Source organism: Vanessa tameamea, chromosome 8, assembly GCF_037043105.1.
Source record: "Vanessa tameamea isolate UH-Manoa-2023 chromosome 8, ilVanTame1 primary haplotype, whole genome shotgun sequence".
Lineage (NCBI taxonomy): Eukaryota > Metazoa > Arthropoda > Insecta > Lepidoptera > Nymphalidae > Vanessa > Vanessa tameamea.
This window is the reverse complement of record NC_087316.1, coordinates 6,350,359-6,374,275: the sequence shown is the minus strand read 5'-3', so window position 1 is coordinate 6,374,275 and position 23,917 is coordinate 6,350,359. Positions and strand designations below refer to the sequence as shown.

The following is a 23,917-nucleotide window of genomic DNA, read 5'->3' as shown; positions in this document are numbered from 1 at the left end:
TTTTGCGATACAGAATTTAAATAATAGGCATGTGTTAAATTTTAATGCGGAACGGGACATACCATACCTGTCTATCTATTAATAAGAAGGTGCATTTATAAAAACAGACAATAACATTAAACATTTCTTATGGTAAAGACACCGGTCTCATCGGTTAAGTAGGTACTTTATACAAAGTAAACAATTTTAAAATTTAGTGAAGGTAAGTTGAATATACCAAAGGGATCACGTAGGGGCGGGCGGCGCGTAGAACTTCTACACGCGCCCCTGCAGCGTGCGGCGGCGTAGCGCGGCCGCGCCATTCGCGCTGACGCCGCCGCCGGTCGCACGCGCCCCTCTCGCGTCGGCTCATGCGTCTCCCGTTAGATATGACTGTGACCGAGTGCCGCCGCCAGCAACTGGAACCCGTGGACCCACCCCAACCACCTACCAACGATGCCGACGTCCTGCTCGGCAGGGTCCTCGCAGGTGAGCCTTAACGATCTGATCACATCAATGCTACAGTCATTGTTTACCACGGCGCGTACAATGTTTATGTTGTTTTTTTTCTCATAAGTTTGTTTAAACATTATTCCTGTATTACTTGCAATAACATGCTGCAGTTCATTGTTTTATTTTCACACTGATGTTGCAGTCGTTAGTCAGCGTTTATTTTGTTGTATTGCGTGTTTATCTAATCTACAATCGCTTACGCGTCCTGTACAAATATTGTTTATTGCATATTGTTTTATTAATAGTTAAGGATGTAAATGTCCTTTTCACTTTCTTACGCGTCGAGACATTCTGCGGAGGCGCGGGGGCAGGCCGCGTATCTGGGTCAAGCGGAGTTCATTGCCCTCGGCCTTCCCGGCTATATTCGACGTCGCTAGCTAATCACCGCCGCCTGTATTGCACTACTTACGCTTATATTATTAAGCTTACATATTTCAAACTTAGAATTAAATAAACAGTATTTATTTATTTAAATGATCAAAGTCTATTGACATACATATGTTAAGATAATCATGTTATTTTTAAGTTTACTTCTTTAATTTTAACATTATTTTGCTCATTTATTTGATTTTAACTATTTTGTAACCGCGAGTAATATGATCATTTTTAAATTAATAAGTATGCAATATCTGAAACTTTCAAATCAATCAGGCTGCATAAAGGTGGTAACTTGATATGGGACATACAAACGGATAAGTAAGATATTACATTATTTGCAATGAGAGTAAGCCTACGCTGGATAGTCGACATCATGGTCGAGTCGGGTTTCGCAAGTAGAGCCCATCGTTGAATGCCATTTTATTTTGGAGGCCGTATGCGCGCTCGGAGGGCCCGCGGTCAACGGCCCCAAGCGCTATCTAGGTCGCCTCAGAATAACCTAGCGCCGATACTCTAATAATAATCTAAGCCGAGCCTTGGGACATACTGTTGTCCTACTCTAGCCAGTGTTAAGCACAGTTCACACAAATAGCGACAATGCACGTTTCGCAATATCTACCGTAAAGGCAGCAGCTAACAAGATTTCACTATCTCTTTCTCTCTTGAAAGCGAAGCTCACTTGACAGAACTAGTTGAATAAGATTCTAGACTCTTTCGAACTTAGCTAATCATGCAATTTTACATAACAGACGACTTACGCTCGGATCGAAGCTTATAATTATCATTAAAAAATGTAAACACATTCAACTTGTCCCGATTTTTTATTATAAAATTTTAATCGGAATTGATTAATTATTCATAGTTAATGAATCAGATTAAGTCATCTATTACAGCTTTAACTTAGCTTAAACAAGTAAAAGTAATATTAATAATTATTTATAATCTCAATATAGATTCACCTTAAAAATTAAGGTTTCATATTGAATATTAATCATAATTAATAATACAAAAGTCATATGACGTAATATTCTTATATTTTAATGAGTCGCACGTAGGCGAAGTTACATACGAATTAAATACGATCACAAATGACAACGAGTACTTAATGAGCATTGATTTAAAAAAAAATAGTGAAACAATGCGCTCATGTGACGTAGCCGCTCGCGCTTGTGGCGAGGCGAGCAGGCACGGGCGCTCGCGGGTATAGGCAGCGCGGGGGGAGCGGTGCGAGCGGCGCGCGGACTCAGTATTGCGATCAAGGCCTCGAGTTCGTTCACCCGCTTGCAATTGGGTCACGCTCGCTGCCCTGCCCCGCACACCCCACACAAATAACTGTATTAAACTCACACTAAATCCGTCCCTGTAATGTCACAATAACTAACAACTTGCATAATTACCTTAATTGATTGGGAATTATTAAAACACTGCTGCGATCAATGACCTGTCTCTTAAAATCTAATCGGCTTTTATGTTCATCGGAGGGTCAGTTTATTGATAGTTTGTATTGAAAAACCAATAAAGATAACTTTGGTCTTACTAAAAACAATATGTAGGAAATGTAGTCTAATTACATGATAGGATGTTCGACGATGTAGCGTAATTGAGTATTACGTTGCTAAAGACAACTCGCGTCATCAATAGTTACATGAATGCTCATAAAACGGTCGTCGTCTTCAGCGAAAGTTGTCTGGGAAAAGTTGTAACTACTTGTCAAAAATATTCAGCAAGTAGCCACGGTCTTAGGGACCTTTTTTTAAAGAGGTTATTTGGAACGTAGCCCACATCTCGCTCGTATATAGGCCGATTTCAAAATGAGGTTCAGAAAATCCTGTACAAAATGAGGCTTCATGATTTTTGCTTTTTCAATTTAAAAATAAAATCTATTTATATACGTTTAATCAGAATACTTGTATACCTACAATCTTTATGCATACATTTAAAAATAACGGGGACCATTCCAGATGCATTGAAGCGAAGGCATGAGATATCAATGGACCCAGTTGTTAGGCAACTGTCGCTTTAATTAGCTTAACCCGGTCAGGAGTTTGACCTGTGTATTCGTTATTTCATATAATAATCGATATTTTAATAACAATTAATAATATCAATTTTTTATTATAATTTTCACCAGTTATTTTTATGTCATTATATATAAATATAATACATACTTAAATTAACTATGCGCTGTATATATCTATTAAGTTTTTGTGTCAGTGATTTTATATGGAAAAAAACGCTTATTATTCATTATATAACCGTAATGTTTAAATGTAAGGGTAGAGACACCAGGGGTATAACCGCGTGAAGAGGTGAGGAGGGAAGGGGGACGAGGCTGTAGGTCGACGCCCGCGCCGCCCTGACCCCAATACATTCAACGCTCGCGTCACACCGCGCGGACCTCGCGTCCAGGCACATTGAGCGGAAAAAACCCATTGATTGTTACCACATCGACATTTCATAAAGCTATTGCAAAAATTTCAAGCGTACATTTTACTTTAATATTTTACAAATTACATATATATATCTATAGATATAATGTATTAATGATTACTAAGACACTTCTGCGTGAATTTTTATATTCAGGTTTCATGTGTGTTTTTAATACCTATATTATTATTGTATTAAGTAAATCATAAGTGTAGGTTTGGACGAATTATTTCTAAATGGTTCGATCGTTACATTTTAAAATATTTACTAAAGAAATATTGTCGTATAGAAGTGAACGCAATACTATTAGGACATCAAAACACTATGAATTTCAAAAGAATACAAAAAATTAGCCACTCATAAAATAATGCAATATGCCAAGGACAGCAGTATTGAAGGAGGGTGTTAAACAATTTGTCTTTATGTAATTTTTAATGAGGACACGTGTTGTCATTCTAAAAATAATTGTGGTCTACAAAACTGACAGTCCGAGAACACTAACGATAATAGCGCCAAAACCGCACTAAGTGTGTCAGTGACCTTATACAATGAGTTGTGGTTAGAGATTTTTTTTAATTCTCGTAATATTTTCCTCTTAACCTGCTAACATGGCCGTTCTCTATACTCATTCGTTTTGAGTACACTTAATCTACTTCGTTGATTTTTTTTCTTTAGTTGCGATTAGACGGTGCACACTTCAACAATATACATATATATCATAAATGTGTATTTGGATAATATATATTACTAATATACAAAATCTATAAAAGTGCTATTTTATCAGATCAAGATCAAAAATATTAAAGACGTAACTATTTAGTATTACTATTGGTAGTAGTTTTCAATATATTTAATTGTTATTTAACTGCTGACCCCATATTATCTGTAATATTTAAACAGATAAATTAATAAGATAGTAAAAAAATACGAGGCCAGAGTAAATTTCTCATTTTAAATATAATATTAAATTCGAATTGAGCAAAGAATAACAATCGGATTAAAAAGTCAGAAATCTACACGATTATCGTGTGTCCGAAATGTCATGTTTGAATGGTTTTGACACTTCGAATATGAAATTGGCCCTATACAATTTAGGACGTATGATTACATGTGCGTATGACTACGCAATTGTTACGCTTACACTAAGCTGAATTTGATGATTAACTCCGCTTGAGTCAGCGTTGACCCAGATGTGGTAGGCCGTGTTGACGGTAAGAGGGAATCTACGTGCTCCAAATACTCCGATAGTAGGTTAGGGAGCGGGATCAACGAACTAAGCTGACTCTGCCCTCGACTGTTTCCGGGCGCTGTTGAATTTTGACATATAGGTAGTCTTACACATAAACTTAAGAACACAAGGTAATATAATGTTTATTAAAAATAATATAGTAATCCTAAATTAAATGATATAACATGTTTACAACGGCGTTTAGTAATAATTTATATTACTAATTCTAATAAATTTGTTTTTGCAAGACGATTAAAAGTATAACTTACTATAAAACAATTAATTACATTATTCGTATATGTAATAGAAAATATAAATCTAAAACACAAAGAACTTGGTCGCGTTAACGCCATCTAGTGTCGAGTAGAATGTTGAAAAGAGATCCAATAGATGTCGCTTGCCTCCAGTATCGTAACGTTCGTATAAATTAAAAAACTTCTATAGTTTTTTGTTACACATAGTTTAGTATAGCATTATTACATTTTGTTTTTTCGTACTAAAACTCTTGAAGTACTAACTAGTCAAATACAAATAATTATATGTTTTTTAAATAATTACACTAAGAAAACGAAAAAGTCATTATTAAATTTTAGTTATTGTTTTTTTAATACAATATACCAAATATAATGTTTATACAAAATTTAAATTAAGAAGACCAATATCGTTAAACAAATCTTTTTACATTTGACATATTATACGCATTGCTGAAATATAAAATTCATTTTATAATACATTTCTATTAAAAAAGAACCTAAAAATAGCGGGGTAGGAGAGCTCAGGCAGCTGTGGGCGTAGGGTGGTAGCGGGGGAGGCGGCATATGACCGTGAACTCGGCCGACCCCTGCCCCGTACTACGTCCCACACATTTCATTTCCCCAACATTGAATCTATTACAAGTGAAATACAGTTTCGAGATATAATTAGAACAATAAAGTGTTTTTAATTATTCATAATTTTGTCTAGATTCTAATCTTAATTAATACTGAAAGTAAGTAAAGCTTTTTATAGTGTTTATCAATATTGCATTCGATAAAGTTACAATCAAAGAATATATATATCATATTTATTTCGTTGTTGACTACGAGTCTTTGTCTATTCTCTATATTAATATCATCATAATATGTAACAACAAATCAAAACACTTAGGGTCTAAATATAATAGGGGTTGTGAAACGAAGAATTATAAATTAAGGCAGACGAGGGGTGGTAGGGGGTTAAATTGACGTCAGAGGGCGCATGCGCGACGGTCGCCCACGCGTTCGTACCGCGTCCTGACACCGCTTTCGCGCCAAACTGTTGTCGGTTGCGCGCCGCGCGGCGGTCATAATCAAAACCTATCCGTCAACATCATGGAAGCCAGACAAGTTGACAATAATATGTTGCCACCTAATCGAGTAGCAGGTAAGAAATGAACATTTACAATTTTAAATCCATAGGTTAGTTTGATTATTATTTGACCCGGCGGTCATTCAACTTCGACCTCGATCTTAATAGCGCGTCGAATCACGGTTTTACTCTTACGTTATTTAGCATATTATTAGGTCTAAAAGGGTTTTCCAAATAGATGTATTGCATACGTTATTTACTGAAACGGGCTCTGTCGGTGTTTTCCCAGCTTGCAGATTGAGTTCATAGCTTGGTATATCATTTCATATTTATAGACAATATAGTGTAGTTCTACATAAACACTGTTACATATTAAAATTGATTGATGGTGATTTATAATTGTAATCCGTTTGACAAAGCTTTATCGAACATTTCTACAAGAAATTAAATACTGTTTACACTCGAAGACTAGAAGTATAAATAACAAGCGTAGTTGCTCTGGTTACGTTCTTTTAACATAAAATTGCAATAGAAAACCAATATCGTACACGATTATTGTGCAATTAACAATTGATAAATATATTTCTTTTTATGTTGATAAAAACACTTTGCTATAATACAAAATGATAAACCTATTTAATTTCGGTAGCGTTGACCGAGTGTATACTGACATATGCATGTCGTATTCAGACCGGAACCTGTTAGCTCAGTCCTCAGCCCTGCAGCGGTCGCCGCGCTCCATCGCGCCCATGCGCCACGCGGCCATGCATATTGCATCGTGCACTCACATCCGTTCCACTTCTACGCATATCCTCTCCGACATATATGTAACTTCTGAACTCTGAGTATCGATTTATATATATAATACGCGCTACAACGCGATGTTGTTTACCTATACATAGTTTTTACCTTAACGATAATTTGATTCATGGGATACCAAGTCAATTTCCATTCCAAAGAATGTCAAATTCCATTCAAATTTATTCAGCAGCTTGTGGGTGGTTCGAGTGTTTACAGACAATGAAACAGAAAATAGTCAATACTATTAAAATACATCATTTTGGGTTTTATATATAGGTGAAAAATGGATCAATGTTTTTATTAAACATAACCTGCAATTTAATTTATAAACAATATCACTCAACCAATTGAGCTGAATCCCATATTTACACAGGTAGTAAATGTCGTTAAAAATTCTCGTCTTAATTCATTTCAGATCGCTTGATTTCAAAAAGTTTTAGTTTTTTTTATAATATTAACTTTGAAGTTGTTTTAAGTATGACTGACTACTACAAAAATATCAGTAAATCAATTTAATAAGTACTTCTAAACTAAAATTTTCACATTTCGTATTTTAAAGTAAATTAGATAAATTGTTTATTAAGAAAGTTTTTTAAAATGATAACGTAATCACAAGTTTTCCAAAATATTCAGTTACAAAGTCCAACTGGAATGAAAGAAATAGTCTGGGCTCCAGTTAATTCTAATTCTGAATTTCTATTATACAAGCGCTTAGACAATATTCCTACAAGAATACCAAATATGTACCATAGAAGTTTTACTTTCTAAGGCGGCTTATCATTTTCTTCATATATCTTAATGGCAACGTTATGGTCTTTAGAGTGTAAATTTTCCTTAAAATAAAGACGGCGTATTGCACAGGATGGTTTCAATCTGCTTCAGCTCGAGAGCTCCTTTCAAGAAATTGTAAAGCGAGACTCGACGTCGCCCTACACAGCTGCAGAGGAAAAAATAGGTGTGTGACTGAGTGTGCGTCTAGTACGTGACTATGTACTTAGAGTGCATCGCTCCCGGGCGGGTGTCGTCGCACTGCATATAGGCCAGTGCACGCGGTGCCCGAGCCCCCCCGCGCGTCTCCTCCTCGCTGCACCTCGCGATTTTCCATTTCCATCGTCCCGCTCGCTAATTTCAGTGCGCCGCGACGCGCGATGTCGTAATGCAGAGAAATTCCACAAACCTTTCTCCGAACGTGTCTATTGCCTTCCGCTTTAGGGCGCCTGACCCGACTCGGATAGACAGGGAAACTGGTGTTATGCAACACCATTACACCAGCTTATTAGTTAAGTCCGCTTCGTATGTATTTAAAAGCATTTTTCCATATTTTATATTTCAAGCATCGGCTTATAAAAGTATGTAGATGTTTGTAAAGCTTCTGATTAAGTTATAAATGGTCTAAATTTATTATAATTTTACAATGTTCTCATAATATTGTTGGTACCCAAAGTGGGCCAATTAAATTAAGGATTCATTAACAAATGTATTACTTTTATTTTATTGCTTTAATTTTTTAATTTCTACTTTCCGATATTAGAATTAATCTGCTATGTTTTGAAATCGAATTAGACAAACTATTCGACGTGAAGATTAATTGTAACAATCAAACCTTAATTACCAGAATGATATCGATATTGCAAAGAACGCCTTTGCCCTGTCATATATGGGTTCAAAGCGCTCAGTGACGAAGTTGCATGTCAAGAACGTCGTATGAGCGCAGTCTGAGTGGGTGAGTTACGGCATTATGGTGGCGAGTGCGCGGATGTAGTTACAAGTTCCCGCGGTCGTTGCCCGACCGATGCGTGCGCGACTCCCCTATATCGGCTAACTGTGGCGCGGAAACTAATTCTCGCGTCCCACAGTCGCCAGTCGGCTACGTTCCTCACACTCTTACTTTATTCAAATTCGAATCCATAACTTGTTGACTATGAATGAGACCTACATACGAGTTTCATGCCTATATTTCAGACGATTCGCACCTAAAGGTATTTCGATTTTACTATCTTAAAATTTAATATGAAGCCTTCAAATATGAATAAGTAATAATAATGCAGAGCGAATGCGTGAACGCGGAAACGGTTTGTGCCGTTAGGTAACTGTACAGGTCTAGTCTAGAACAATCCTGTGCGGGCTCGGTGATAGGATCGGACGACACGTCCTGAATTGATGAGCATTTTCGTAACATTACATACTTTTACAAACTTATAGAAGATACTATTTAATGTAAACAGATTTTACACACAAACACACCAAGTAAATACAACATCTATATTCAGATAATACAAGTATATTACTACTATATTCCTTTCATGGTATTTAAATAATAGCGTTTAATTATTTACAAAACTGAAACTATTTTAATAACGTATCTATTTCTGATACAGTAGACACAATCGAAGTCAAAAGCAAAATCCATCAATAAATAAGAATAGCCACAATAACGCCATATCACAAATCTACTAGTATCTTTAGTTATCTAGAAGTTAATTTACAGCGTTATATCAAAACAACAATTTTCATTTATAAAACGTATTGTAGCAAGAAATTTTCGAACTATTTATAGCCTAGGCAAAGGTAAGGGATATAAACCGGGGTGTAAGGTGAATGACCGTGGTCGTCGCATTGTCGTACGAGTGTCGCCACAAGTGACACTTCACATAAGTTCTGTCCGCTGCATGCAAATTCGTCCTTATGACATCATAAACTTTCTACCATATTGCTCAATCGATTATAAAACTATACTCAGAAAACAACACCAAATGTCTATTAAGTATATTAGAATTTCTAGAACAATAATATTAACTTTCAAAAACTATGTTTTTATTTCTAATATAACAATGAAATATAAAAAAATATATTTTTATCTACGTATTTCCTATACTGACGTAAATAGCGTCCTTGAAGAGATACAATTGAATAAATATCGTATAAGTTGGGGTCAGTCACCCTTTTATTGTTTAGTAGTCAGACTGTTTATAAAGCGCTATCGATGTAATATTCCTTAATACTATTCAGTATCTCATAGTCATTATACAACAGACATATTCACCGAATTCTAGTAATAACATTGTAAGCGTCGGCAACAATTAATAACATGCGGCCTGCCTAGCAAGGGCATTGCCCTTCCGTAACGAGCTATCGTGCTATGATCATCGACTACGATGTTTAGTTTACTTGTACGTAATCTAAATCCAAAACAAAAATGGAACAATAGAATAAAACTAAAATAATATAAACTTCATTCTAATATTCGTATAAAATTAAACACTTGTTTTGTTAAATAAGTATTGTAAATCTAAAACTATTAAAAAATTTTTTAAGTATTATTTTATTTATGAGATAAGACTTTTTTATGCTCTTCGTTAATATACTTTTATCAAAAAAAATGTTTTCGTCTTTCCTTAGAAGTCAAAACGCGTGACTCTAACTGTGATGTCTCGATGTTTCACGCGCTCCGGAACTCTGACTCACTCCGCCATTTAACACACAGAGCAATAACACTTGACTTTTTTAAAGATTGCTCATTGCTTTACTAGAAACTATTTAAATATTGCTTTATAAGCACGCTAATAAATTAAAAAAACGATGCGGATTTTATATCTCTGTTCAGAACCCGTATGCTAAAATTAGGTTTGAACTTTACAGAGTTAGGAAACGAGTAGGATAAACCGAATCGTTCGACATTCTTTTAACACACAGAACTCCTTTGTTTAGTACAAACAAACGGTGAAGCGACTGCATTATCAGTGACATACATAGCTCACTCGATAGCACAGCGACGATAAGCCGAACAAAACATCGTTTCGGTACATTGACCCAGAATTATATAAAAAAGCCCTCGATTTTGATAACGACGTGACAATGACATTTCGTGTTGACCACGCGTATATTGAATGGTATAATAAAAGTCTTTGTCATCGAAATCGATTATTCACATAAGGCAATTTGCAGTTATAAATAAATATCAACATTACGTATGGCACCGGCAATTTGATATATTAAATACTTTATTAATCATAATTTATTCGGGATGTTATTAAAGAATTTAACGTGGCCAATTCGAAACTGAGCGGTGCGTGGTGTGCGAGCGGCTACGGGTGTCAGGCGGATAGTCGGATACATGTCAACTTTCTCGCGGTTACGTAACGCGGCTCGCGGAGAGATGTACTAGAACGTTCGGAGTCATCGACCACGGAACTTACGACACTCGCTTGTGTACATTCGAACTTCGAGAAATTTAAAATTAAATATTGTTATAAAGAATTTGGAAGTGAATTTAAAGTGTTCTTCGGTAGTATCTTCTTAATGAAATAAAAATAAATAATTGATATAAGAAATTAAGTTAATAACCAGCTTTGATTAGGTACACAAGTGAAAATATGAAACGATTTAAAAACAGAGACGTCAGTTTTTTACTTAATTAATTTTTATTTTATATGTAATTAGTTTATGAATAAAGTATTTTTCAATAAATATTTATAGAATGCAAAATAAAAAGTGAATAAAATAATTTCTTGCAGCTTACTGTATTATTAAACCAAGTCAGTAGAGTCCACATGATCGCTTGTGATGTAGCGCTCTACATCTCATGATCTCATTCTGCAAGTTGCAACATCCTGCGGCCAGTATAATGGCAATAGTTCTGTCGACATTTATATAAAAATACGTTGCGATGCTGCGTTGACAGAATGATGATAGGTATAATTCTGATATCTGTTGGCATCCGTAACCGTAGCCCGTGGGTCGTCGCTCGCACAGAGGTCAACGCGCGGCGCCATCTCCAGATGAGCTTAGCATTCAAGATTATAGCAGCGATTAATATCAATACTTGTCTTATGTATTATTTCCATCATTTTTTATCTTAAATTAATGTTAGTTAATTAGTAGCTAATGGTTTAGATCAAGGTACATTTAATATTGCTTACGTTGTGTGAAATAATTACTGTAAGATTTGAGACTTTTATGAAATATTTATTTATTTTGTATCTAACATCAGTAAGTCAATGTCATGCTAACACATCTACTTCGAATATAAAGATAGTTGTAAATAGGTCAATATCAAAACAATATTATTATTTATTTTGGACATGAATTATTTATTTATTTTCTTTGTTTATTTTCCCTGATATCTGTTATATCGGTCAGGAGAAAAGTAAATATTTGTCGGTCGCCCTTTAAATGTTATCTTTCTTAAAGTAAGAAATGTTTAAAAAATAATTATGTAGAATATATGGAACAAAGAGCGGATAGACGAAAAAAAGAACAAAGATAAAGAATTGGTGAAACAAATTGCATGATTTTGGATTAGTTACGTGGACAGTATCATTAACATTAGCGGACGGCTAACACAAGTGAAGGGGCGGAGGTAAGCCATGACACATCAGCAATTATAAGTGTGGAGGCGTCATTGAACCCGTGTTATTGCGAAACAACGGAAACCAGTCCAGTGCCCCCCCCCCCCTCGCTCCCTCCCCGCAAGACCCGCTGCTCCTCGCGCACTTCTCTACACCTGCTGCGAATTTTTAAAATCCTAGATTATAGTTGACATGCGGTCACATCCGATATGACGTGATTGGCATTAATGGTATGCCGGTTGTATCATCTAAAACAGTATTCCAATATCCTAAATTTGATAGCGACAATCCAAAATATTAGGCCAACTATGTGAATAAAAACAAAAGTTTGATGTAAAGTAAGAATAAGGAAAGAGTTGATTACTAACTTGTACATCAATCGTTCTTCCAATTAGTCATATAGAACAACACAAGTTGGAGATAAAAGAAAAACGAGTTGTTTTTGCTCAGTAGTGTAAATAATAATTATGTCATAGAATGGTTATGCTGTCGTTACATCGAACAGCAGCGACCTAAAAAATGACGTGGCCGATAGTGGTATAGTCAGGGACAACGGCCGCGCTGCCTCATTCGCAGGAATTGCAGGTAGGCTAAGGGGTTAAAGAACTCTAGTGCACTATATCAAATACCATTGAACTCGCTCTGTCCCACTCGCACTATGCACCCTGATGCATCGCTCGCACGCCTCATCGTGCGAATCCTGTCCGATTACGCGCTACGCATGCGTATGACATGATCTACAGATACTTAACTACTATGCACAGAGCGATGCGCCATACCTGTTTCAAAATAAAAATACAGCCGCACATGTTAAACTTCATTCAAAGTATCATCCTGTTATGCATTATTGAACATTATTATATTATGCAACTTCAATTTTTGTACACTAGTTGGAATTACGTTGTGCAAACATAATAAAAATCATTAAATGTCACACACATAGTATCCAATTCGATTACCTAAACCACTTAATTACCTACATTATTTTATTACGTTCAAATTACAAAATTTACTGACATTACTTAATTCAAAACATGTAAATTGAACACAACAAATTAAATTGTAATACTTTAAGAGTGTATTCGTATTCGGGCGATAATTGTTACAAAATAATATCGTAGTTATCGTACTAAAACAAAATTTCATTTCCGAAAGTAATTCTACGTCCTTTGTTTAGAAGTTTAGCACTAACCATATGTCAATAATCAAGTGTAACCAGTGGAAAGTTCAAAGAGGGCATCGACTCGGAGCTAGCCTGCGAGCCGGTCGGCGGTCTTTGCCGCGCACTCGCTAGAAAATCGAGTTAATTCGCATTGCGCACGACATTTGATCGCCCAGCGTCGATGTCGCCTCGATCAGGAAGAGATAACCCGAGATAAGCTCGCGATCAAGGTTGCTTTGCATAAAAACATTCAAGTTTACCATTTACCTTAAACTATCACATAGGTAACCTGTTTAGAATTATTTTGAATAACTGATTGTTGATAACACACTAACAGAGATTATATTTCTAAGTAATTATTAGTAATAGATTAGTTTTATATAAATATGACTAAATTACGAGTCTAATAAAAATTGACATTTCTTTCTATGTAAGGCTTTTCCAAGTAAAATAAGAAAATACTGACCTCGCGGAGTCAAGATATGACAAGATACAAAAGAAAACATGATTACGATAGCAATGTCAGTCAAAACATAAGATTCTGCTTATCAGTAGTCCTGAAAATTATTAAAACGAAATTTTGATAATTGTTACCATACGAAGTCATACCAAAAATGAGATTGAAACACTTTATTCTGTTCATAAATGAAGATTTGAAAAAAAATTGAATGAATTTATTTTGTGATTTTGTCAGACGAATATGACAAAATCCTAATTAACGTTATTGGTATTGAATAAGAAACAAACAACACTTTATATATATAAAAAAATATTAAAATGTGAAGACAATAACTATATAAATATATACGAGTATACCGTGACTTTAAAAAGACAATGTGATAACTTCAAGGTAAAATGATAAAATGTCAATGAACTTGATAAAGAGAAATTTAATTGCACGTAGGCGATATACAACATATTATTTTATTTGAAGCGATTTAATCCTTGTAAACAACCGTTAATTATGCCCTTTAGATGTCTCAGTTTGGCAAAAGCGCTTTTTTATGTATTTATATTTTTAGTTCAACTATGTTGTCTGAAATTGAATCTTAAACTTTATACTTCAATTTTACCCAAGCGGCTGAAATTATGCATACTATTTTGGTATTGGTGACAATACAAACTAAAGATTTGTATATAAATAATCCCAGACAAATATTCATTGTTATCATTAAAAAATACCTGTGAAGCACATCATGCGCCCTGGTGGCCAATATGGTGACAGCCTTTTGCACAAACCACGTGCTCGCATTTCTCATAGACTTCTTAGGTTCTTGCTACAAAGTTTCAAACGCCTGCTAATGTTACATACTTTTATAAACATTCATTTATTTTGCCAGTTACATAAGAGTAATTATATTGTTACTAAAATTAGAAAATCATTCGTTTTACATATTTAATAAAATATTATTTTTTACATATTATAAGATTTATTCCTGTACGAATAAAAAACCAACCGTTTCATTATCTTAAGTCAATATTTCTTCGAAACACTGTTAGAACTAAATTAGATTTGAGTAAAAAAAATTGGCAGATATCTCTGCCAAAATATCCACTTCGGATATGACTTTTTTTTAAAATACGTGTTACATCTTTAAATTATTCTAAACGTAGTTGAAATATGACTATTATTCAGCACTATTTTGTCAAACGACTTCATGTATAAGCAATCGCGAATGATTAGCATGCGTTATCGAACTTTCGATGAGACTATTTTCAATTCAAGGATATATACTGCCATGTATTCATGCTTTAGCCGTAAGCAAGGATGTATAATGTTATACATATATATATGTATATTTATTTATTTTTTTGCTGTGTATAGATTACGTAACTCTCAAAACATAATATTGTTTATTGTATGTATCTAATATTATTCACGTGATTGGAAAATTTCTGGACCGCGCATTTAGGTAGAATTATCTATAAAAAAATTATATACACATGAGAAATATAATATATATTTTATAATGGGATACCGGATTGTAATTTAAACTAGAGCATTAAAAAGAAAAATCTCACTGTAACAGTAAGACAAGTAAATATTAAGATTTTAAAAAGTAAAGTATTCTAAATTACGACCATTTGGATCAAAAGCAATGGCTTATAAATTCGTGAAAAAGGCCAAACATGTATGTAGGTAGAGTATTCTCGCTTTGTTAGCGACTGCGTGGTGTGTGTATCTAGCCGTAAGCCGACTATCAACGTCGACACTTGTTTACTACGTCGTTCGCAGACCTTGAGATTCGGCAGCGGTCACTGGCCCGAGCCTTCACGCCAATATTATACATTTTTTATTATCAACCACTCAACTATTTGCACTGGTAAACTAGAATTAGAAAATTGATTAATTCACCTATTCCTCTCATTTGAGAACTATAAATATTTATTAATTACTATTATTATTTTTAATTTTAAAACATAATATTAATAACGTTACCAACGTTATTAATATTCACTTAATCGCGTTGAAAATAGAAGACACAGTAACGTGGTTTACTTTTTTTGGTAGACTATAAAAACGAATGTCTAATTACATGAAATAAATAACTATAATTAATGTTTCGTTCCTTCCATGCATATTCCGAGGAAAGTTAATTTAAAATTATGCTTGCATGTGTTAATAAGTGCTTTTAACACATTTCAGGCTACAGTGTGTGGGTACAAAAACGAAAGAACACACAGACGTAGCGTCGTGTTGTGTTGGTCATTGCCGATTTTGGTGGAAGTTTCAACGACGACAAGCTCGGGTTCAGTAGCCACCTTCGACTGTGAATGACACCATTTCGTGCATTGACCTTATACATTTCCTGTGCGGCAAATAAAACTCAGTGTCGATATGTTAACGTAACTTCATTTATAACACATACCTAATGCGCCAAGTATTTAAATTTTAAATAATTCTGAAACAGAACTAATGTATTTATTTAAATAGAACTAGTTAATCTAATTTTTATTACGCAAAAACGAAGATTGTTCCACTTGATATATTTGTACATAAATTATATATACAGATAGTTGATATGCAACCTATTTAATGAATTTGTTGTTTTTTTTGTTACAGGTAAGTGAATGAATCGACATCGAAGTTATCCTCGTCCTATCTCCGAGTATCGGTAAGATTCGGCCGACGCAAGTTATGATTGCACGTAATGCGTTCTCGTTAGAGCACAATGCACCAGGTAGCAGGCTGCAGTGGTGAAGTCAGTCACCCCGTCCTAACGGCGCTCGCCCTATAGCCGCTTGACTCGCGAACAGCTACTCCCGTCATCGCACCGCAATTGTCGTGCAATCGCTTACTAATGCAACTGCAACTGTACTCCTAATGCATACGTAATATCTTCGGTCGCATCCATAAATTCTCGCGCCTTCCCGGCCTCTACCCCTAGAAATTGCGTATTCATTTATTCGCCATAAATCAAACAACTAAGTTAAGTTACATTATACTTTGAAAAGCGTTAATGATGTCCGAATGTCCTGCTGAGTCCTCGACGGTAAACCGACCGCAAACAAAATCGCCACAGTCATGTATTGTTAGAGCAATAAACGTCAACGTTAAAACTGAATAGAACAATTGACGTCTGAGTTTTGGACGTAACAATGTATTTTTTGTATAAAAAAATGTATGAGAACCATTTCCTTCAACATAAAAATTTACTTAGTATAAACAGAGTTGTTAAAAAATGACTTGATTTATATATGCGATGAATCAAAAAAAGCACAAATTTTAAGCTATCTTTTAAAACTATAACTGAACTATGATTGTCAAAATTGTGAATGTATTGCAAAATATCCCGCTGATATTTTATCATTAACACTAAATATTTGAATGAGGGTTCTTCGTTTATATCGTTTAGCGAACACACAATGCAACTTCAATCTGGGAATGTCGGTTACGAACCGTCCTAACAAAAGGAAGCTCAAAAAAGTAATCTTAAAAAGTTCAGACCCTCGTTTTTGTCCCAAAAAGGTTTAGATTAAACAATAATTTATTTTTTCTAACTTCACAAAAGAGTTGTATCGCGAAAATCGTAAGAAGATACACATATTCAAGCAAAAAATTGGACGCATTACCTGTTAGTGAAATCTGAGATGAAAAGAAAGGGTAGGTCGATTCGCGTCGTGGATTTTTTTGCGAGCGGTAGTTTTTGTACAATTCTTTTAGTAAAAAACATATAAAATGGTATCCTTTAAAAATCGAAATTAAAAGGAAGTCAGCTTAAGGGTTAAAAAATTTGTATTGAAATACATTGTTCTCGTGGCAGATGGTTTAATTTACTTGACGCTCGATGCCCTAACAATGATATAGGTCAAAAATAATCATTCTTTCGTAGGTTTTTTTCTACATCATTCAAAAAATAAATTTATTGTCATTACTTTGATACGCAACTATTAAGCCACGTAGTTTAATATAAGTCACATTAATAATAAAACTACAGTTGAACATGAAGTTGTTCTGTTTTTGCATTTTTACTAAAAACAATGAACAAAAAAAAGTGTAAATGAAATAAAAATAATGTTTAACATTTAACTACTAAAAGTCTAAGTCTTTATTATTTTCATTAAACAAGTATAAAATCTTGATCATGATTGCAAGCATTGGCGCGCTCTGGGACATAAAACCTATATGTTACTGTTTCGAATAAAATTACTCGCTGTATTTTTTATTTAATACTAAATTGTTTTAATCAAGATATACTTATATTTTTGAAGAATTGAAAATCATTTATTTATTGAACGATGGCAATGTAGTACAGACACGGTGGGAACCGTTACACGCACTCGCGGAGTTGAGTGCACGCGCGCGCGGTCGCCGACACCACTAGTTATTACCGTCCCCACTCCGCAACTATAGAAAATTCTTTGCCACTATTCTCTCTTACATAAGATAGCAACTGTTGTTAAATAACCTCTTAAATATTACTCGTGATATGATTATAGGGTAGGAATTCCGATCGACCATATGCATGTCTTATACATTTATGGAGACGTGGCACGCGTAAGCATGTGTGAATGTACACCCATACACGCGTACTAAAAAAATACCTTTCCGCCCCGTCATTATAGAAATAAGAAATGTAAAAAACTTCCGTATACCTTTCGACTTTTACTAACAGAAAGATACCAGGAGGCGGCTTCGTTTCACCGCCAGCTGGAAAACGAGGAAGTGCACACAATAGTACGCGAGCCACGAAATATTCTTATTACCAATTGCCAAAAATCGAAACCACCCAAAAATAACCAACGCTATACAATTATTAAACTTTCCGCCGTATGTTATTTAATTATATAAATTATTTAAGGTTTAACGACGACTTCATTGTTAAACATTTTTTATACGGATAAAATTATTTAAAGAAAGCAGTTTATACTTTCCATTCGTTTCTGAATGATTACTTTAGAAATAATATAGCTTAGTGTATGATAATATAATCACGCAAAGTAGGTATAAATTGAAGAACTATGGATTTCAATTTGAACTGTATGTATAAATCGGATGTCAAGTTTTTGTCACCGAATGTATCTTTATCAATCGCCCCTACTTCATTAAATATTACCTCAAAGGAGTTGTAGTATATTACCATCGTAAATTTATCTATATAACTATACTTTGGTGCTTTATGTCAACACTGTAACATGTATGATATTGTAGTACAGTATCTGTAATTTTCATATATTTTATGGTAGCCATTTTGATGTTATTATTAGTTTTCATGGTCAAATTTATGATATACACTTAAAGTAAGGTGTTATGTGGCTCACTGTTGCGCATGAGTTCGAAGTAAGGTTTATTATTGTTAGCATAATACTTGTAATTCCTAAAATATAGAGGAAGTGACTTCACACACGTTGCATCAGAGTGGGGGCACCATGCGGTAGAAAAAAGTGATACAAACCGGTTTGTGATGAAAGGAAAGTCGGCTACCTATAGGTATTACATATTACTTTCTCTTGCCTCGCAATATGCACTCGAAGTTCAAATAACGTTGTTGATTGCGTGGATGAAAATACACGTTGTATATATTAAGCGATTATAATTGTTACGATTTGAATACTTTCATTTCATACCTTCAACTTTTATACGCGATTTTGTTACTATTTTTTATAATTACCAAAAAAAGCTAACTTGTCTTATAAACAGAATAAGGACTCCAAACCACCCCACTTTATTTAACTTATACTTCAATATGCGTCAAGTTTCAAAAATATCTAGGGGGAAGGTAGGTAGTGATTTAAATAAAGTCAAGGATCATTTGCGTCGCAAACAACGACGGGGTCAGTAGACTTCAGCGCGCAACCGCCGAAATTATCGCGGCTTTACACGCGCCGTGCGGCCAACGAACGCACCAAGGCCATGGTGGGTACTCGCCCCTCCCCGCAAGCCCCTCGCGATTATCTCCTCACAAACCATTGCTCCAGCCTCGGAAACTGCGCACTTATTACCAAATCCCGCCAACCAACAAAAAATTCAAGGAAATATATATCAAAGTCCAACCAGAGTAAAAGGTCGTATTACAAAGATAATTTCAAAATAACATGTCTTTCTATATTGATTAATATTGGTTTAGGTCATAGGTCAGTCAAAAAGTGATGGCCTCATTTTAAACGAAAAAAGTGATATGTAATGTCATTATTAGGTATATAAAATACATTATCGTAAACGTTTAATAAATGCGTAATACTCGTAATGAAAGCTTTTATAGTGTTAGCAGTAAAGGACAAGGGGTGTTCAGTTTATCAGTGTGGGCGAGGTGAGAGCGCGGAAGGTGACGCGGGTGCGGAAGCGGAGGCGGGGAGCGGAGCGCGGGAGGCGGCAGGTGGTGGCGTCAACGCGCGGCCGTGAACTTTCTTCGGACACGTTTTCAGAATCGAATGCTGCGCAATATTCCGCTCCACAGCCTGACGAAAATCATGTAGCCCCTCATTTCCGCGCCTACCTCTTCTCTGGCATTTGTCTAATCACTACCTCCTAATTCTGAAAATACTCTTAAGATCTCGGTAGTTAAATTTTAAATAAACAATTGAGAAAACTTTGGAATAAAACAAAACAGAAATTGTTTTCAAGAAATACTGATCAAAATGTATTTGGTTCGAGTTCAAATATATTTGTTTTTTTCGTTTATATGTATGTATATTTTGTCAAAAAACAGGACAAAGATGTATAATGGGCTACTAACAATTCATATGAGAAATCATTCAAATATAAATTATGGACTTGACTAAAATCTATTTACAACAGAGAGCTAAGAAAACAACTTGAATCAGTTTCGAGAAAGAAAATATGACACAGTGTAAACTGTGTCGCGATGACTTGTCGTTCGGCTATCTACGGCTAATGAGACCAAGTAAATGTAACAGTAGGAAACGAAAACACGATAAACTTCCTCATTCTCGTCCCTGTTGTGTAGTAGTAAGTAATGCAACGTAACGTGCACACTGCGCTGGTGCATTATACAACAGAGTGCATCATCAACCAGCTCGCGCCCGCGCCGCTCTGATTACACACACCGCCTCGCTGCTCTAACGTTTACAAGCTATTACATCTTGTATTATTATTATATCGCACTCAGTCTTGGTTTAGTTCTAAATTCCCGAGTGTGGAGCCGATTTCAATGGTCCAGTTACCTTGCTTGCGTTGTATTTTGTTTCGGTCTAAAGATTTAACGTAAACTATTGCCATTCCATTTAATCATTGACTAATTGTTCAAATTAACTTTTTGTTAAACTTTATTGTTGACAATAATTCGCTGACTTTATTCCTATCTTTTATATCTAGTCGTCCTTTATCAAGAGCAGGAAGTCTCACTTCGGCGTAAATATCAAGGTAAATTGCACGCAAAACGATGTATGAGAGAAAGGAAATTGCATTTTTAATTAAGTTTCTAGTATTCTGGATACTTCCTCAAATTGCAAAATTATTCAGTTCATATAAATTTGCACTTCTCTTTTTTTATCAGGCATACGGTAAACGTTCAATATAGGCGCATAAAATATTTCCTATGGTGTATGCATTGCATTTATTCGTTACTGTGAATTATACACATACATTGTTAATACACATTACTCTGAATGCTTCCTCAAGTTGATTTCGCCTTGACGATACCGACATTGCGGTTAATTCGGTACTATTTGACATTGACACGTACCTATATTTGCACCAGGAAATCTGTCTGCGTTTCATTATGTTAGGTAGGCCAGTATTTCAATTCATTATGAGTTGTAATATAACCTACCTGTTTTAACAATGATGACCAGTCATTATATTTATATGAAATGTTTTTAATATGTCATATTTTGGTAATCATTATACAGGTATAATATAATTGTAAATCGGTAATAAACCTAAAACGTAAAATATGTATATTTAACTATGTTGATTTGACTCCGGTCATCTAGTAAAAGGTGGAAATTTTTTAGAATCAACAAGACATTAAACAAAAACTCCATAGAAGAATGTTCTTAATGTGTCTTGTAATTATACTTATGTATAAATAGTATTCGCCGTCAACACATTAATTCCTTATCTTCCTATACATTGTAGGATGAAATAATTACGTGTTGGTTAATGTCGACGTTTGAAGGTCGATTACGTTAGCATTCACGTTTCGGTTGTCGGTCTGTCTACGTTGTTTGATACTTCATGTAAATAGAATTTGTTACTAAGAATTTAACTATTTTTCTATAATCCCCAAATATGTTTTCTGGTCAATATATCCGTTTTTTAAGCAATATATCTGCTATAATATACGGGAAATTATATATTTTATAGTATATTATCATGCAAATACTGCTAGTATTACTGTCTAAGTTATTATATTCATCTGTTATTATTCGACGATGGGCATATTTAATGAAGCTAATGATTAAAAAACCATTTACATCACAATTTCAAAACGTATCTGCGGTGCCTTACATTGAGATGACTATACATGCAGGTGCATGACTTTTGTGTACGAAACCGCTCGGGGCGCGGGGCCCCAACGTCCGTCGTGGAGTCATGTAGCTAGCTATTAATTGAGCGCACCCGACGAATTGACCTTGGCCTTGGCACGGGTTGCCGAATCGGCCGAGGTCGGAACGATTGAACGCGTCCGGATCACACGGGCTGTATGTCATGCTTGCTTATTCATTCTAATAATATTAACACATCAACTCACGTCACATCAACACTCGCCGCGCCAATTAGTAATCATGTCCACTGCCCCGATGTATCAGAGCAACGTGTTCGATAACGCATTAGTTGCTAATTGCTATATAGGTACTTACCTACCACATATTTTATAATAATTAGTAAAAGTCTTTCTTATACTCATTAATTGGAAGACAAATAATATACAAAATAAAATTGACCAAAAAATACCTGATTTATTTATATTTTAATATTAGCATAACGTGAATACTCAATATAAATGACATATGATCGTAAAATATGGTGTGCAAGCGCAGTGTCATCATCAACGGCGCAACAGCATGCCCGGGGTAATTGACTCTGGCTGACCTCGCGCTGCTTCGGAAAAACTCGCTGAAGCTCGGTACTCGTCGCCGCTCCCAAATATTTGTGCACGTTCAATGTCAATTGAATTAGATATTTTCAAAAACGAATTACCTAATTCAATAATAAATGAACAACATCGCAATAATTTAACCTGAATATGCATATAACCCTTTTAACGTATACTTTCTACTTCGACATATAACGCACACGTGATTTAACGCTTTGTTTTAGTTTTGTATAAAAACACAACACTTTCGGGTTCGTGTTTCGAGTGCGCATCGGATAACCGCTTGTCTCAGCGAGGCCTTGACCGAGCCACTCGTCCGCACCGCAAACATTCGGCACACCAACCGACACGCGGGCGGAGTGTCGACGAGGCACCACGTGACTTATTTAACTTATTACAAATTTTCTTCGTATGCACTACATCCATCCTCCAATTACGACGTCTTGCGTTTTTATATTGAAAATATTTACTCAATTCCACGTGCCCATTAGATTAAAGAATTCACAACACATTACAACATATAAATTTACTTCGCTGTTTGTATTAGGAAACGACTTGTACTATGATATCGTCATTATTTTTTTCTTATCTCGTCTAAACTGAAACTAAAACTGCTGAAAACTTTGTAAACTATTTAATGCTAAACGACGTAATTAGTATTTTATGGGTTGTAAAATACACGGTATAATATACGTGAACCTGTTTGTCCAGTGCGGCCGGGCGCCGGGCATCCCGCCCCATTGTCCTCGTGTCCTTGGTCTGAAGAAGGCCGTCCAGACCTACAATTGTTTCATTCGACATTTCAAAGGGCGACTGCGTTAGCGAGCGGTTTGAAAACATCAAATTCAACATTTTTATAATAATAGTAATCATTTTCACAATCGAGTGTTCTAATTACATTGGTTATGTGATATGTCTGTTTGTTCATTTCAAGCTATTTTTATCGTTACGTTGAGTTGATTTTATGCATAATAGGTATTTGAAACTAATAACTAGCAAAGACACATCCATTACTGATCCGGACATAGAAAAAACGGAAGCCGTAAATTGCAAACAATATGGGAGTCGCTCCTTTTTTTATAAATGCAAAAAGTACGTCCGATCTATCAAGATCGTTAAAAGTGAATCGGCTCTGCATCGGCTGTGGTCATGATGAACAATGCCAACTAATACATGTGGCTACCGACAGGCACCAGCTTGTATATTAACACGACAAGAGATTTTACACCCTACTAGCAATGGAACAGAATCT

At 35.2% G+C, this 23,917-nt stretch overlaps 1 protein-coding gene across 2 annotated transcripts in view; it reads left to right on the top strand.

Annotated features, from left to right (window-relative positions):
* The window catches only part of LOC113399954 (ecdysone-inducible protein E75), an 80,855-nt gene that overhangs the window by 39,971 nt on the left and 16,967 nt on the right, over positions 1-23,917 (top strand). Inside the window, exon 1 of one of the 2 annotated variants that reach the window (XM_026639277.2) lies at positions 301-468. The exons of the other annotated variant lie outside the window; for it this stretch is intronic. Coding sequence (XP_026495062.1) covers positions 351-468 — 118 coding nt within the window. The 5' untranslated portion in view covers positions 301-350. Of the gene's footprint in view, positions 1-300; positions 469-23,917 lie in introns of those variants that run through there. 2 annotated transcript variants of the gene reach the window in all.